The 19,142-nt window shown below is 43.5% G+C and overlaps 1 protein-coding gene across 1 annotated transcript in view; it reads left to right on the plus strand.

The window, feature by feature from the left end:
• Positions 1-19,142, plus strand: part of LOC126484103 (retinol-binding protein pinta-like) — a 142,731-nt gene that overhangs the window by 108,750 nt on the left and 14,839 nt on the right. The window contains exons 4-5 of the mRNA XM_050107480.1: positions 10,821-11,070; positions 14,740-14,850. Of these exons, the coding sequence (XP_049963437.1) occupies positions 10,821-11,070; positions 14,740-14,850 (361 nt within the window). The remainder of the gene's footprint in view (positions 1-10,820; positions 11,071-14,739; positions 14,851-19,142) is intronic.

Below are 19,142 nucleotides of genomic sequence, written 5' to 3' on the forward strand. Positions count from 1 at the left end.
CCGCATAAAAACCAAACGTGCGCGCGCGTCTCCGCTCTGAGGAACCGTATCGGAGAATCACGGCAAGCATTTCGCTGAAGAGCTGCCTCGTCAGAGAGCCGAGAAATGGCAGCATCGTAGCAGGTATTTGTCAACACTCTGATAGTGCATTTACTTCCGGGTGTAGGTCGGCGTTACCTCGCTAAATTCACTTGACATTCGTTTCCCACATCGAAGACTCGTACGATATAATCCACTGCAAGATGACACAATTAGAAAGTATATTTAATTTCTGGACTCCAAGAACGGCGTTCTTCACATAAGTAACACCTGTTTGTGTGTGCATTCGGGAGGACGACGGTGCAATCCCGCACCCGGCCATCCTGATTTAGGTTTTCAATGATTTCCCTAAATCGCTTCAGGCAAATGCCGGGATGGTTCCTTAGGAAGGGCACGGCCGATTTCCTTCCCCATCCTTCCCTAATCTGAGCTTGTGCTCCGTCTCTAATGACATCGTTGTCGACGGGACGTTAAAACAGTAATCTCCACCTCCTCTGTGTGTTTAAGGTTGCGTTTTGAGGCTCAGGCAACATCGCAGTGACTATAGTCCGCCTCTGGCCGCCAGTGTGTCGTTAGTTCAGAGGTTCCCTTGTGCTTTGCAGTGCTTGTACTATAAGACATAGCAGTTCGAATCACGGTAGAAGCCGCTGACTACAACCTTTTACTTTCCATTTTAATTAATGGAGTTGCAAACTGCTAGTAAAAATTTCTTATGCGAAATCTGAAGAATGCCTTTAAACATGAACCTTCGTCCGATTTCGACTTAGTAAATTAAGTTAATATCATGGACTTCTGCTTTGCAAATTCCAAGGTGCTTCTCTGTAAAATAGGTCCTGAAAAGATTCAAACCGACTTTCAACGATATAAATTTGAGCTTTGTTCGTCATATAGGTCTAACATGTCAGAAGGTTGTTTATGAAGTGCACATGTTCATTAATATAGTTCCCTTCTTCTAGATTTTTGCAATAGCATTTAACTGTAGACGTTTTCTAACACCGGCGTTAGCAATTCCTTTCCGTTCTCTGAAACCTTCAAAACGACAAATTTTTCTGGTTTAAATCTGATGACCTTAACTATCACTTCCGATCAACAATAAATACTTCATGAACCCATACATGGAACTCCAAATGTGCAGTGTTCCTGCACTGCTACAGAGCATGCATTGCAAGGTATTCACACAGTTTATCGCATAGACTTACCATAAGAAATGAAACAAGAACTGTAATACACTTTACACCACAGACGCTCACTCTGGCTTGACGAAAACATCCAAACATTGACCAAAAGTTGCACAAATAATTGAGTTTGAAAGGAAAAGAAACGAGGTATGAAGCATTTATAAATTCATCGAATGTAGTGAGGTGGTTTAATTTCGTCCCAGTCTATAAAATTAATTTCGGGCCATACTCAGCTCTTGCCGATTAATGTAATATAATACCCGCCTACTAATCAGGGCGTCTGTCTCCGTTGCTTTTGAGCGTGAATGGAAATCGTAGAAATTTTCTGTGGAGCAACATTTAATAATAAAGCGTTTTAAATCATCAAAAGCGATGAGCGGTAGCAGGCGCTTTCGATAAAGAACGGGGGAGTGCAGCGCCGCTGCTGTCGCCACGGCCGCTGCCAGTAGCCAGCAAATGGATCCCGGAGCTTTGCCGATTACGGCGTCCAGAGGAGGGCAGTCTGCAGGAAATCTGCCGCAAAATGGTTACTGGACAAAATTTTGATATCGGTGTGTCAGAAAGCGAAATAGATTGAATCTGCGCTACTATTACATTCACGTGTTCAGTATTCAGGCAGAAGAGGCTATAAAAATATTTTACGCCAGCTGCTCTCGATCCACTGACATTATGAACAGAAACAACGCACGCTACCGCTAGACCACAGGTGCAATCAACCTACAGTTTCTCCATCATGGGACAACTTTTCCTCCAGGAAGTGCCGCAGTCTGCAGTGTTGCCAGATTGTGCAGATGACCGGACTTAGAGAATTAGCGAGTTGGCCAGTTTTATTGTCCCATGTCGCGATCGGCGCGGACTTAGCCTCTGAAGCGGCCGGCCGCCGGTCACGTTTTATGTCAAAGAGTGTACTGTTCTGTTTTCTTCCTCGCAGTCTGTTTTAACAGAATACAGGACAGTTGTGCCCGTCCAGACAGTTACCTACACTGAAAGTCTGATATGTGCCACAAACAGACTGGAAACGTGAGAAAAAACTTGGGTATTGATGGCATTTATGGGTATTTATGACATATAGGTTTATGATTGAAATACTACTACGGAATCTGACAGTTACCTACGCTGAAAATCTGGTATGTGCCACAAGCAGACTGGAAACGTGGGAAAAAATCTTGGGTATTGATGGCATTTATCGGTATTTATGGCACATAGGTTTATGATTGAAATACTACTACGGAATCTGAATCGTCCGTAGCTTTGATATCCAACGCACTTGCAGATTAACACTAGGTATGGCCGGTATTGTCATTGAAAGTAGTATTCTCACAGATCCAGCAGCAAGAGAGGTCTCTCATATCCCAATTAATTTTCCCATTCATATCAAACGACTTCACTCCCCAATCTAGATTTTGTTGACCATAACAATAAACGAGGATCAATTTCAGAGAGAGGGAGAAGAGACGATAAAAAGGGGAGTGGGAGGTAATTGATATAGAGAGTGGGAAGGAGGAAATGGAGATGAAGAGGGAGGGGGAGGAGATTGACAAAGGAGGACGGGTAGGGAGGTTAGCATGTTCAGTATATCCGCTTACAATACTTATTTAGCAATTGCGCAGAATTGCCGAGATCGCTAGTCGCTTAATAAAGGCAAGTCTTTTGCTCCAGATTGTACACCATTTAGGTTCCTTTCAGGATATACTAAGGTAATAGTTCCATGTTTAGCAGTTATATACAACTGGTCACTCCACGAAAGATCCCTACTTGAGGGCTGGAAAATAGCACGTGTCATCAATATACAAGAAAGGAAACAGAAGTAATGTAATCCATTGAGTTTTAGATTCTTATCACTGACGTCGATTTGCAGTAGAATTTTGGAGCAATACTGTGCTGGAACATTATGAATTACGACGCAGAGAAAGGTCCATTGACACGTAGCACGGACTCAGAAACATTGTTTTTGTGAAGCACAATTGGCTTTTTTTTTTCTACGTGAAGTAATGACTGCTATCGAAAGGAGACCTCTTCTTGATTCTACATTCCTAAATTCCCGTAAGTCTTAAGACACCGCTCCTCACAAGCGGGTTCTAATCAAACTGCGTGTCTGTGTATTTTTATTTTCTCACATATAGATCACACACCTCAGTAACTGACGGAAATGGTTCAAATTTCTCTGAGCACTATGGGACTTAACATCTGAGGTCATCAGTTCCCTAGAACTTAGAACCACTTGTTGTTGTTGTGGTCTTCAGTCCTGAGACTGGTTTGATGCAGCTCTCCATGCTACTCTATCCTGTGCAAGCTTCTTCATCTCCCAGTACTTACTGCAACCTACATCCTTCTGAATCTGTTTAGTGTATTCATCTCTTGGTCGCCCTCTACGATTTTTACCCTCCACGCTGCCCTCCAATGCTAAATTTGTGATCCCTTGATGCCTCAGAACATGTCTTACCAACCGGTCCCTTCTTCTTGTCAAGTTGTGCGACAAACTCCTCTTCTCCCCAATCCTATTCAATACCTCCTCATTAGTTATGTGATCTACCCATCTAATCTTCAGAATTCTTCCGTAGCACCACATTTCACAAGCTTCCATTCTCTTCTTGTCTAAACTATTTATCGTCCATGTTTCACTTCCATACATTGCTGCACTCCATACAAATACTTTCAGAAACGACTTCCTGACACTTAAATCTATACTCGATGGTAACAAATTTCTCTTCTTCAGATATGCTTTCCTTGCCATTGCCAGTAAACATTTAATATCTTCTCTACTTCGACCATCATCAGTTATTTTGCTCCCCAAATAGCAAAACTCCTTTACTACTTTAAGTGTCTCATTTCCTAATCTAATTCCCTCAGCGTCACCCAGCTTAATTTGACCACATTCCATTATCCTCGTTTTGCTTTTGTTGATGTTCTTCTTATATCCTCCTTTCAAGACACTGTCCATTCCGTTCAACTACTCTTCCAAGTCCTTTGCTGTCTCTGACAGAATTACAATGTCAACGGCGAACCTCAAAGTTTTTATTTCTTCTCCATCATTTTTCTTTTGTTTCCTTTACTGTTTGCTCAATATACAGATTGAATAACATCGGGGACAGGCTACAACCCTGTCTCACTCCCTTCCCAACCGCTGCTTCCCTTTCGTGCCCCTCGACTCTTATAACTGCCATCTGGTTTCTGTACAAATTGTAAATAGCCTTTCGCTCGCTGTATGTTACCCCTGCCACATTCAGAATTTGAAAGAGAGTATTCCAGTCAACATTGTCAAAAGCTTTCTCTAAGTCTACAAATGCTAGAAACGTAAGTTTGCCTTTCCTTGATCTATTTTCTAAGATAAATGGTAGGGTCAGTATTGCCTCACGTGTTCCAACATTTCTTCGGAATCCAAACTGATCTTCCCCGAGGTCGGATTCTACCAGTTTTTTCCATTCGTCTGTAAAGAATTCGCGTTAGTATTTTGCAGCTGTGACTTATTAAACTAATAGTTTGGTAATTTTCACATCTGTCAACGCCTGCTATCTTAGCGATTGGAATTATTATATTCTTCTTGAAGTCTGAGGATATTTCACCTGTCTCATACATCTTGCTCACCAGATGATAGAGTTTTCTCAGGACTGACTCTACCAAGGCCGGCAGTAGTTCCAATGGAATGTTGTCTACTCCCGGGGCCTTGATTCGACTCAGGACTTTCAGTGCTCTGTCAAACTCTTCACGCAATATCGTATCTCCCATTTCATCTTCATCTACATCCTCTTCCAATTCCATAATATTGTCCTCAAGTACATCGTCCTTGTATAGACCCTCTATATACTCCTTCCACCTTTCTGCTTTCCCTTCTTTCCTCAAAACTTGGTTTCCATCTGAGCTCTTGATATTCATAGAAGTGGTTCTCTTTTCTCCAAAGGTCTCTTTAATTTTCCTTCAGGCAGTATCTATCATGCCCCTAGTGAGATAAGCCTCTACATCCTTATATTTGTCCTTTAGCCATCCTTGGTTAGCCATTTTGCACTTCCTGTCGATCTCATTTTTGAGACGTTTGTATTACTTTTTGCTTGCTTCATTTACTGCGTTTTTATATTTTTTCCTTTCATCAGTTAAATTCAATATTTCTTCTTTTACCCAAGGATTTCTACTAGCCCTCGTCTTTTTACCTACTTGATCCTCTGCTGCCTTCACTACTTCATCCCTCAGAGCTACCCATTCGTCTTCTACTGTATTTCTTTCCCCCATTCCTGTCAATTGTTCCCTTATGCTTTCCCTGAAACTCTGTACAACCTCTGGTTTAGTTAGTTTATCCAGGTCCCATCTCCTTAAATTCCCACCTTTTTCCAGTTTCTTCAGTTTTAATCTACAGTTCATAACCAATAGATTGTGGTCAGAGTCCACATCTGCCCCTGGAAATGTCTTACAACTTAAAACCTGGTTCCTAAATCTCTGCCTTACGATTATATAATCTATCTGATACCTTTTAGTATCTCCAGGATTCTTCCTTGTATACAGCCTTCTTTTATGATTCTTGAACCAAGTGTTAGCTATGATTAAGTTATGCTCTGTGCAAAATTCTACCGGACGGCTTCCTTTTTCATTTCTCTCCCCCAATCCATATTCATCCACTATGTTTCCCTCTCTCCCTTTTCCTACTCTCGAATTCCAGTCACCCATGACTATTAAATTTTCGTCTCCCTTCACTACCTGAATAATTTCTTTTATCTCATCATACATTTCATTAATTTCTTCATCATCTGCAGAGCTAATTGGCATATAAACTTGTACTACTGTGGTAGGCATGGGATTCGTATCAATCCTGGCCACAATAATGCGTTCACTACGCTGTTTGTAGTAGCTTACCCGCACTCCTATTTTTTTATTCATTATTAAACCTACTCCTCCATTACCCCTATTTGATTTTGTATTTATAACCCTGTATTGACCTGACCAGAAGTCTTGTTCCTCCTGCCACCGAACTCCACCAATTCGCACTATATCTAACTTTAACCTATCCATTTCCCTTTTTAAATTTTTTTACCTACCTGCCCGATTAAGGGATCTGACATTCCATGCTCCGGTCCGTAGAACGCCAGTTTTCTTTCTCCTGATAATGCCGTCCTCTTGAGTAGTCTCCGCCCGGAGACCCGAATGGGGGACTATTTTACCTCCGGAATATTTTACCCAAGAAGACGCCATTATCATTTAACCATACAGTAGAGCTGCATGCCCTCGGGAAAAATTACGGCTGTAGTTTCCCCTTGCTTTCAGCTGTTCGCTGTACCAACACAGCAAGGCCGTTTTGGTTATTGTTACAAGGCCAGATCAGTCAATCATCCAGACTGTTGCCCTGCAACTACTGAAAAGCGTGCTGCCCCTCTTCAGGAACCACACGTTTGTCTGGCCTCTCAACAGATACCCCTCCGTTGTGGTTGCACCTACGGTACGGCTATCTGTATCGCTGAGACACGCAAGCCTCCCCACCAACGACAGGTCCATGGTTCATGGACTTAAACATCTAACTTAAACTTAACTAACCGAAGGATATCACACACATCCATGCTCGAGGCAGGATTCGAGATTGCGACCGTAGCGGTCACGCGGTTCCAGACTGAAGCGCCTAGAACTGATGGAAGATCATCGAATGACACAGTTGTGCTATCTGCGCTCCCCAGAGAAGTGTTATAGGCCCTCCTCAACGGTTGCTAATCTATACAACCGACTGAGGTTCTTTGCAGATGATACTGTCGTTTGCCGTCTAGTAAAATAATCAGAATCAAAACCAACTGCAAGATGATTTCACAAAATGTCAGCATGGTCCGAAAAGTAGCAGTTGTCTCTGAATAAGGAATAGTGTGAGGTCATCCACATGAGTACCAAAAGAAATCGGTTAAATTTCGTTTACACAGTAAATCATACACATTTAAGACTGTCAGTTCAACTAAACAGGTAGGAGCTAGAAATACAAACAGTTTAAACTGGAACGATCGTCTAGATAATGTTGAGGGAAAGGCAAATCAAAGACTGCGTTGTATTGGCAGAGCACTTGGAGGACGCAAAGGTCTACTGCACTTCTCCGTCCTTTGCCAGTTGCTGTGCGGTATGGAATCCTCACAAGATGGCATTGATGGAGAACATCGAAAAAGTTCAAAGAAGGGTGAAAGTTGGACGTCTATGATTCTGAGTCTGAGATATTATTATCGCGAGTACTAGCGAGCGAGCTGTTGTCGAGGGAAGTCGGAAGTGGTCAAAGGCAGAGGGCGGTGGAGAGAAACCGCGTGACATGATGCCTTGATCGTGCTAGTAGAGGAGACTTTGGTATTAATTGAGGATTTTTTGGTAGTTTGCCTTTTCGTTGCACGTTGTTCTTGGTTGCTTGCGCACAGGAGGGATTTTGTCAGATTCGCGTATGGACACACTCAGAGTAATGTTCGTATCTTTGTTGTGGCCAGAAACGTGTTTCTTGAGCATAGACATTGTGGAATAATTAAAAGTGTGTAAAGCTGGTGAGCATTTAAATCATTAATTTTCTGAATATAGTAAATTAAAAGTTTGTATTGGTTTCTTTCACGTTTTGACGTTTAATTTACTACATTCAGAAAATTGGTAATTTAAATACTGACAAATTTTACACAGACTTCTAATTATTCCACAATGTCTATACTCAATAAATACGTTTCTAGCCACAGCAAAGATACGAATATTACTCTGAGTGTAGGCATACATAAATCTGACAAAATCCCTCCAGTGCGCAAGCAACCAACTGCGTGCAGCGAAAAGGCAAATTACCAAAAAAATCCTCCGGCTCTACTAGCACGACCACGGTAGGCTGCGACCTTTCATGTCGCGCGGCTGCTTTCCACCGCACAATTCCTCTGATGATGATGACCGTATGGCATTTTTGGCCGGGAGGCCCCATGCGGGGAAGTACGGCAACCGTATTGCAAGCTCTTTTTAGTGCGTCAATGATGATGAAGAGCACACAACACCCAGTCATCACGAGGCGGAGAAAATCCTTGACCCCGCCGGGAATCGAACCTGGGACCCTGCGCGCGGGAAGCGAGAACGCTACCGCAAGACCACGAGCTGCGGGCACAATTCCTCCGACCACTTCGGAAATGGTACGCGAGTTGAAATGGCAATCACTAAAACAAAGGCGTTTCTCGTTGCGGCGAGGAATTTCAGTCACCAACTTGCTTTCGCGAAGGCGAAAATATTTTGTTGACTCAAACCTACAGAGGAAGAAATAATCATCGTAATAAAATAAGAGAAATTGGATCTTGCACGAAAAGATTTAAGTGATCTCTTTCCCCACTTGCTCTTTGAGAAAGGAACGGCCGAGATATAGTCTGAAAGTGGTTCGATGAAGGTTCCGCCAAGCACTTACGTGTGAATTGCGGAGCAGTCATGTGGATGTAGAACCCGGGCACACATCGCCAGATTGGGTTGGACATCATTGCTCCATCCAATCTGTAGCTCAGACTTGGCACCTGCTTCCATCTGTGAGGGCCACTTAAGGATACCCTACGTGGGACACATTTTGAAGATGAGAAGTGCGTGATTCATGCAGTGATAACAGGGCTGCGAGCACAGGTAAAGAGCTCTTACCAACAGGGGGTACATGCTCTTTGACAACGCTGACGCAAGGGCACCGAACGTGAAGGTGACTATGTACGCAAGGAGTACATCTGAAACAAATGTTGATTGATATTGTTACGAAATTCTAACTCTTAAGAACAAATATGTTCTTACTAAAAAAAAATGTAGGGCATTATTTGTTGAAAGATCCTCCTACAGCAATGGATGCCAACTCGACTGAATGTTTTCGAAGCGTACAGTTCGGGCACATGTGAGGCGTGCTTTTAGCTCATCGGCTGATCCCGGCTTCCTGGTGCACAGGATTCTACTTTTCTTCGTTACCGTCACCGACTCGTTTAGAAATACACTACTGGCCATTAAAATTGCTACACCACGAAGATGACGTGCTACAGGCGCGAAATTTAACCGACAGGAAGAAGATGCTGTGATATGCAAATGATTAGCTTTACAGAGCATTCACACAAGGTTGGCGCCGGTGGCGACACCTACAACGTGCTGACATGACGAAAGTTTCCAACCGATTTCTCATACACAAAGAGCAGTTGACCGGCGTTGCCTGGTGAAACGTTGTTGTGATGCCTCGTGTAAGGAGGAGAAATGCGTACCATCACGTTTCCGACTTTGATAAAGGTCGAATTGCAGCCTATCGCGATTGCGGTTTGTCGTATCGCGACATTGCTGCTCGCGTTGGTCGAGATCCCATGACTGTTAGCACAATATGGAATCGGTGGGTTCAGGAGGCTAATACGGAACGCCGTGCTGGATCCCAACGGCCTCGTATCACTAGCAGTCGAGATGACAGGCACCTTATTCGCATGGCTGTAAGGGATCGTGCTGCCACGTCTCGATCCCTGAGTCGACAGATGGGGACGTTTGCAAGACAACACCCATCTGCACGAACAGTTCGACGACGTTTGCAGCAGCGTGGACTATCAGCTGGGAGACCATGGCTGCGGTTACCCTTGACGCTGCATCACAGACAGGAGCGCCTGCGATGGTGTAGTCAACGACAAACCTGGGTGCACGAATGGCAAAACATCATTTTTTCGGATGAATCCAGGTTCTGTTTACAACATCGTGATGGTCGCATCCGTGTTTTGCGACATCGCGGTGAACGCACATTGGAAGCGTGTATTCGTCATCGCCATACTGGCGTAACACCCGGCGTGATGGGATGGGGTGCCATTGGTTACACGTCTCGGTCACCTCTTGTTCGCATTGACGGCACTTTGAACAGTGGACGCTACATTTCAGATGTGTTACGACCCGTGGCTTTACCCTTCATTCCATGCCTGCGAAACCCTAAATTTCAGCAGGATAATGCACGACCGCATGTTGCAGGTCCTGTACGGGCCTTTCTGGATACAGAAAATGTTCGAGTGCTGCCCTGGCCAGCACATTCTCCAGATCTCTCAGCAATTGAAAACGTCTGGTCAATGGTGGCCGAGCAACTGGCTCGACACAATACGCCAGTCACTACTCTTGATGAACTGTGGTATCGTGTTGACGCTGCATGAGCAGCTGTACCTGTATGCGCCATCCAAGCTCTGTTTCACTCAATGCCCAAGCGTATCAAGGCCGTTATTACGGCCAGAGGTGGTTGTTCTGGGTACTGATTTCTCAGGATCTATGCACCCAAATTGCGTGAAATAGTAATCACACGTCAGTTCTAGTATAATATATTTGTCCAAATGAATACCCGTTTATCATCTGCATTTCTTCTTGGTGTAGCAATTTTAATGGCCAGTAGTGTACATTTCGATAGGATAACGAACTCGACCATTTTGGAAGTGAATACGCATTATTTTTCCGCCGAAGGCCAAAAAGTGAGAATTTTCGATGTCCCATGTATAGGTCTTATGCGAGACAGGTCTCGATGATAGGAGTGTCATAAACTCCTATAAATCGGAACATCCCGCAAAAATATGGACATATGGCTGGACTAAGTGTACAGAGAGCAGAGTGACGCCGCTGTTGTGTTGATCGTGTGCGTGTAGTTAAAGTGACTGCATTGTTGCCCAACAGCAAGGTGGTGACAATGCCGCGACTCACCAAGGACTTGCAGCGAGTGCACATAATCGCAGGGGTCGACCCGGACCCGTCGGCGATCTCGTGCCTCATGTACGCGAAAGTGCTCACGATGCAGCTGGACATGATGTACTTCGATGACTACTCCCTCGGAGACGTCGTCATCTGCGACCTGAACGGCGTGACCGTCGGCCACCTCCTCAGGATCGACATCAACGTCGTCCGCGCTCTCGAATTCTGCTACAAGGTAGTTTCCGCATACTACTGTGTTTCTTTTTTCTGTAAGTACGAGTTTTATTCTACATACATCGCATATGCATAGGAAATTTCAGTTTAGTATAATGGATGCAAGCTCTTTTTTAACATGAATGAATGAAACTTGGAAAAATCTGATAAATTCCTTTGCGATCAAACTGCTGAAGTCATCGATCCCTAGGCTTATACACTACTTAATCTAACTTAAACTAACTTACGCGAAGGACAACAGAGACGCCCATGCCCGAGGGAGGACTCGAACCTCCGACAGGGAGAACCGCGCGAACTTTAACAAGGCGCTACAGACTGCGCAGCTCAATGAATGAAAGGTAATGTCTATAACTAACTGAAAGAAATCTATAGCATCGTATTACAAGATCAGTGGTGAACATCTTGAACACGTCAGATCGTTTAAAGCAGTATGAAACGGAGTCACCACGTAAAATCAATAGTAGAGAAGAAATGATAATTAAATCAAGACCTTAAGCTGTTGACAGGCGTTGATATACATCAACGGGGCCAGCTGAAAATGTGTGCCCCGACGAGGGCTCGAACCCGGGATATCCTGCTTACATGGCAGACCCTCTACCCACCTGAACCACCGAGGGCACAGAGGATAGTGCGACTGCTGGGATTTATCCCTTGCACGCTCCCAGTAAGACCCACATGCACAACATAATGTCCACACAGTACATTCGTAGTGCCCCTGCCCATTACACTCATTACTCACGGCAGACAATCTTACCGAGTCCTGTCAGAGTTCTGGCAATGCGTGTGCATCCGCACAGAAGAAGGAGGTCAATGGCCGGTTAGTCTTTACTATATGAAGATGGTATCTGTTCTTTCGGACATGTCTGGTAAGACTGTCTGTCGCGAGTAATGAGTGTAATGGGCAGGGGCACTACGAATGTAGTGTGTGGACATTAAGTTGTGCATGTGGGTCTCAGTGGGAGCACTATCCTCTGTGCCCTCGGTGGCTCAGATGGATAGAGCGTCTGCCATGTAAGCAGGAGATCCCGGGTTCGAGTACCGGTCGGAGCACACATGTTCAACTGTCCCTGTTGGTGTAGATCAACGCCTGTCAACAGCTTAAGGTCTTGATTTAATTATCATTTCATTCTAGAGAGCTGCATGGTCACCGATGGTATTTGTTCTTCCGGACATGTCCGAAAGATCAGATATCATCTTCATAATAGCTGGGAAGGCGAATGGAAGGGTTGACTTTATCAGAAGGATTCATGGAAAAACCACTGCGTCTGTAGAGTAGATAGTTTGCTGTACGCTAGTGCGACCAGTTCTATGTTACATGTTGATTTTGACTGTCATTAGTATTGAAAAACACTAACTGTCACATTTGCCGTTTTTGGGTCTGTATAACGATTTAACATCTGGACGTTGGTAAATATTCTTCATAAAATGTTTTCATAATTCTGAATTCCAAATGTCCGTGTCCATAATGACATGCTCCAGTGCAGTGTCTCTGTGGTGAGTTGCTGTCTGTTTGATGATTTTGATCTACGGAAGATCAAAACGTGATGGGAGTTACTTTACTGTGGTTCAAATGGCTCTGAGCACTATGGGACTTAACATCTATGGTCATCAGTCCCCTAGAACTTAGAACTACTTAAACCTAACTAACTTAAAGGACATCACACAACACCCAGTCATCACGAGGCAGAGAAAATCCCTGACCCCGCCGGGAATCGAAACCGGGAACCCGGGCGCTGGAAGCGAAAACGCTACCGCACGACCACGAGCTGCGGACGGAGTGAAAATGGTTCAAATGGCTCTGAGCACTGTGGGACTTAACATCTGAAGTCATCAGTCCCCTAGAACTTAAAACTACTTAAACCTAACTAACTTAAGGACATCACACACATCCATGCCCAAAGCAGGATTCGAACCTGCAACCGTAGCGGTCGCACGGTTCCAGACTGCATCATCTAGAACCGCTCGGCCACACCGGCCGGCCAGTCTGGTGAAAATAAATCAATGCTCATGTAGAAATTTAAACAGAATCCTATAACTCATTGCGTTTTTAAGAGTGAATGATATGGACTGAAACTTGCCAAAGGATTTTATTTCTTTATCTCAGTGATCTGAGAAATATAAAAACATCTAAAATGGCAAAATCCTGTCAACTAAGCATCAGTTTCCAATATCTTTGACAAACTAGAAGATATCTGTGGTGAAAAAGCACAATCCTTGATTGTGTGTAAGGATAGGAAAGAAAAAATGGTATACTGTGTTGCTAATTGTTCTCATATTTCTTACGTTATTGAGATAGAGAAATAAAACCCGTTGGCCAGCTGTAATCGATATCATTGGTTGTTAAAACACACTGCGGTATAGGAATCTGCCGAAATTTCAATAGAAATAGGAATTTACTTTCTCCAAACTAATCATTATCTTCAATTTTCTTCAGAGAAACGTTATCAGAGCCGACGAGTTTTGAGTAATACATAACTCCCATTGCTGCCACATTAAAATATGTTTCTTCCGCCAAAATACAGCAGAGTTTATAAATATTCATCTCACTAACTTTCTAATGGAGTTGAAACTGCTTCAGAAGCATGAAACAGCATATCGCTAAACAAGCAACTGAGGGGCAGACAAGTCAATAGTTTATCAAACTTCCCACTCTCAGTATAAAAATAAATTATAATTTCTTCACATGTATTGTTCCAAACCCACAGCAATTCTCGTTTCACCAGCTGTCGATGACACTTGAATATTACATTATTTCATTAAAATATCTCGAGTTGCTTGAATATTTAGATATGGAAATTTCACGTATTAATCACACGGTGAAATACTCTCCTCTTTGCTTGCTATCATTTGTAAAAATGTTGTTTCGATATCTGCAACAGTTTCCAAGATAGGAGGAATTTTATGAATATTTCATTCTGGCGCGTGAGTTCGGGAAGAAGTGCTTTACGTACAACTCATTTTCTCGAGCAATATCCTTCCGTACTTGAAGAATAATTCAAAATGTTAGCTACATTTCATATGCAGCAACATATGACCTAACATACAACAAAAACAAATTCACAACGACTCGTATTTTACACTGCAAACTTCCCGAAATTCTTGCAGTCGTTTGCTTTATCATGAAATACCGTAATAAATATGACTGTTAACAGAATGATAGTTCGTCATGAAACCAATGAATTAAACTAAGAGAAATGCGAGAACCAATTTTTTTACCGAATAGTTTCCGTACAATTGTTTGAGAAAGCTCACAGATCTGGCAGTGGGCTCGTGGCGTTGTGTTTGACCTCGAGGGCTAACTCGCGTTGTCTGAGAGTTTCCCTCCTATAGGCTGTGACGTCAGATGCCGAACACGACTCTTGATTGACCAGCGCAGGTAGCATATTCACGGGATCTTACAGGCACTCGTAAGGAAAGCAGCACCAGAGCTACCAAGGGAAGCGTGCACAGGTCCCTGCAGGCAACCAGCTAGCAAACGAAGGAGCCTGCATGCGTACCGGTGCGTGAGCCGGCAAGCAAGCCTACAGAGAACCTTACCCCGTGCGAGACGGCCTTAGCTATTGTCATCTCATCACCTTACAACGTTCACAAATGTGCAGGTATTGTAGACAATTTTTGAGCAGTTTAGAATGCACATACTATTCAACATTCTCTTTTAATTTATTTTCAGACTGTCAATCGCAGAAGGATGAAGGAAATACACGTGTTGAACGTGGACAAAATAACTGACTTCGTTATGAAAATAGCTAAGACAGCAATCTCTGAAAAATTGCTGAAAAGGGTAAGTCAGTTGTATGTCTTTTTGAAAATGCCAATTTTTTTTTTGTAAATCATTCAATGTATTTTACAGTTCTGAGGTATAGGGTAATAGGCAAAATAACATTTCGCTATAAACTGATTCTCAGATACTCTCATCCCTCTAAGTTTGAGATACTGCCTAAACATTTTGATCATCATAAAAAGAATGGTTCAAATGGCTCTGAGCACTATGGGACTTAACGTCGGAGGTCATCAGGCCCCTAGAACTTAGAACTACTTAAACCTAACTAACCTAAGGACATGACACACATCCATGCCCGAGGCAGGATTCGAACCTGCGACTGTAGCGTTGATCATCATATTGACGGAATATATTTGTCTCATTTCGTATAACACAATCGTCAGCCTTTTTATAATGATCCTAGTTGGCCTCTCGTTATAATATGAGGCAACGAATGACTTTTCTTCAATGTTCGGCTCACATATAGATTTCAAACCAATTTCCAGGGATGCCTGATCTGTAGTATTGCGGAGATACTTAGCATTTCCCGAATCACCATATGATTTCTTCTGTCAATATATGACTTGATGTGAGTCACCGAGATTTAAGTTTCGTTGTTTCCCTGATCTGATTAAGGTAAATTCCAGGATGCTTGAAATGGAGACGTTAGACTTCCTTACCCAACCTTGTCGCGTTAGAGTTTATACGGAAGTTCGTCTGGCATGTACGCAGAATGAAATGTAACTTCGACAGACAAAAGATCACCCATTAATTCTAGCTGCAAACATGTGAAAAATCTGATGAAAAGCAAGATATCATAAATCACTTGCTTCATGAATTTCGGTGCCTACTCGCTTACCAAATGAAGAGTAAGTGATGAAATTCCAGCCTGAGCGTTGTAAGTAGGCTGTTTATGTTTTCTTATTGGTAACGTCACGTAGCGCTCTATATGAAAAATCACTGGCTGTGCTGTGTGCAGTCTGTGGGTAGTTTGCATTGTTGTCTGCCATTGTAGTGTTGGGCAGCGGCAGCTGGATGTGAACAGCGCGTAGCGTTGCGCAGTTGGAGGTGAGCCGCCAGCAGTGGTGGATGTGGGGAGAGAGATGGCGGAGTTTTGAAATTTGTCATGAACTGCTATATATATTATGACTATTGAGGTAAATACATTGGTTGTTCTCTATCAAAATCTTTCATTTGCTAACTATGCCTATCAGTAGTTAGTGCCTTCAGTACTTTGAATCTTTTAGTTAGCTGGCAGTAGTGGCGCTCGCTGTATTGCAGTAGCTTGAGTAGCGAAGTTTTTTGTGAGGTAAGTGATTTGTGAAACTTATAGGTTAATGTTAGTCAGGGCCATTCTTTTGTAAGGATTTTTGAAAGTCAGATTGCGTTGCGCTAAAAAAATATTGTGTATCAGTTTAAGGACAGTCGTGTATAATTGTTCTAAGGGGACGTTTCATAGCGTTTCCAATCGTGGATATTCGTGCCTTTCGTCCTTGACAAATCTCACGCAGTTATACCTTTTGCTATTTTCTCACACATATAGAGCTACAAGTTTTTCATATTAGCCGCATTGTGCTGCCACATACTGCCAGGTACTCCACATCAGCGACCTCAGTAGTCATTAGACATCGTGAGAGAGCAAAATGGGACGCTCCGCGGAACTCACGGACTTCGGGCGTGGTCAGGTGGTTGGACGTCACTTGTGCCATACTTCTGTACGCGAGATTTCCACACTCCTAAACATCCCTAGGTCCACTGATAGTGAAGTGGAAAAGTGAAGGGACAAAAGCGTACAGGCCTACCTAGTCTGTTGACCGACAGAGACCACCGACAGTTGAAGAGGGTCGTAATGTGTAATGGGCAGACATCTATCCAGACCATCACACAGGAATTCCAAACTGCATCAGGATCCACTGTAAGTGCTATGACCGTTAGGCGGGAGGTGAGAAAACTTGGATTTCATGGTCGAGTGGCTGCTCATAAGCCACACATCTCGCCGGTAAATGCCAAACGACGCCTCGCTTGGTGTAAGGAGCGTAAACATTGGGCGATTGAACAGTGGAAAAACGTTGTGTCGAGTGGCGAATCACGGTACACAATGTGGGGATCCGATGGCAGGGTGTGGGTATGGCGAATGCCCAGTGTACGTCATCTGCAGCGTGCCAACAGTAATATTCGGAGGCGGTGGTGTTTTGGTGTGGTCGTGTTTCTCATGGAGGGGGCTTGCACCCCTTGTTCTTTTCCGTGGCGCTATCACAGCACAGCCATACATTGGTGTTTTAAGCACCTTCTTGCTTCCCTCTGTTGAAGAGCAATTCGGAGACGGCGATTGCATCTTTGAACACGATCGAGCACCTGTTCATAATGCAAGGCCTGTGGCAGAGTGGTTACACCACAATGACATCCCTGTAATGGACTGGCCTGCCGAGCCCTGACACGAATCCTATAGAACACCTTTGGAATGTTTTGGAACGCCGACTCCGTGCTAGACCTAACCTACCGACTTAAGTGCAGAAGTCCGTGAAGAACGTGCTGCCATTCCCCAAGAAACCTTCCAGCACCTGATTGAAGGTATGCTTGCGAGAGTGGAAGCTGTCATCAGGGCTAAGGGTGGGTCAACACCATATTGAATTCCAGCATTACCGATGGAGGGCGCCACGAACTTGTATGTCATTTTCAGCCAGGTGTTCAGATACTTTTGATCACATAGTGTACATGTAAGCAACTGACATGTTTCTTTCTATCATTTTCCTTACTAAACATATTTTTCACTCATTCGAATGTTCTGTAATCTTCTTAGACAAATCTTACAGACGTGACTCGATGGACAGACGACACATAGGTTTGCAAGATTGAATAGGCAAGACAGCATACCACTGCGGGAAATGTCTTAGTCACATATGTGACTAAATAACAGTCAGCACTATTGTAAGAGTCGAAAGATATGAAAGGGAAGTAATACTAGAGAAGGGAGTGAGGCAGAGCTGTAGCCTATACCCATTATTATTAAATCTGTACACAGACCAAGCTGTGAAGGAAACCACTGACAATTTAGGAAAGGGCATTAAACGTCAGGGAGAAGAATCCAAACTTCGTAGCTTACCGTTGACAGTAATTCCGTCATATAAGGCAAAGGAGTTGGTAGTGTCTTGAAAAGAGGTTAAAAATTAAAGGAGAACAAAACAAAAGTAGTCGAATTAAATCACGAGATAGTCAGGGAATTAGATTCGTAAAAGACGCTGAAAGGGACAAAGAGCTTTCCTAATTGGGCAGCATAATAACTGACGATGGAAGAAGTAGAGAGGACGTAATACGCAGACTGGTAATAGCAAGAAAATCGCTTCTGACATCGAATTAAAATTTTAAGTGTATGGAAGTCTCTTCTGAAGGAGTTGGTCTGGAGTGTCGCCTTGTGCAGAAGTGAAGCGTTCACACATAGAGAATAGAGGCTTTTGAAATTTGCTGCTACAGAAGAGTGTTCAAGATTAGATGGGTAGAACGAATAACTAACGAGGAATCGAACTGGCAAGAAAATAGATCTGTGTCACAATTTGACTGACAGAAGTGATCAATTGATAGGACGTAACATGAGGCATCGAAGACGGTTTGGTAACCCAGGAAAGCGTGTGAGGAGAAGGGGGCGGGGAAAAATTGCAGACGGAGACTTAAGGCTTGACTGTAGTACCAGACGGAAGTAGATGTAAGTTGTAAAACTTATGCAGAGATAAAAACGCTTCCACAGAATTGACTATCGTGGAAAACTGCATCAAACCAAACCCAAACAAGAGACAGATGTAACTTATGCTCATAAACGGATTCTGATAAACAGACTTGTTTTAATTTCTGGCCATATTACACTACTGGCCATTACAATTACTACACCAAGAAGAAATGCAGATGATAAACGGGTATTCATTGGACAGATACATTATACTAGAACTGACATGTGATTACATTTTCACGAAATTTGGGTGCATAGATCCTGAGAAATCAGTACCCAGAACAACCACCTCTGGCCGTAATAACGGCCTTGATACGCCTGGCCATTGAGTCAAACAGAGATTGGATGGCGTGTACAGGTACAGCTGCCCGTGCAGCTTCAACACGATACCACAATTCATCAAGAGTAGTGACTGGCGTATTGTGACGAGAAAGTTGCACGGCCACCATTGACCAGACGTTTTCAATTGCTGAGAGATCTGGAGAATGTGCTGGCCAGGGCAGCAGTCGAACATTTTCTGTATCCAGAAATGCCCGTACAGGACCTGCAACATGCGGTCGTGCATTATCCTGCTGAAATTTAGGGTTTCGCA

This window comes from Schistocerca serialis, chromosome 6, assembly GCF_023864345.2.
Source record: "Schistocerca serialis cubense isolate TAMUIC-IGC-003099 chromosome 6, iqSchSeri2.2, whole genome shotgun sequence".
Taxonomy (NCBI): domain Eukaryota; kingdom Metazoa; phylum Arthropoda; class Insecta; order Orthoptera; family Acrididae; genus Schistocerca; species Schistocerca serialis.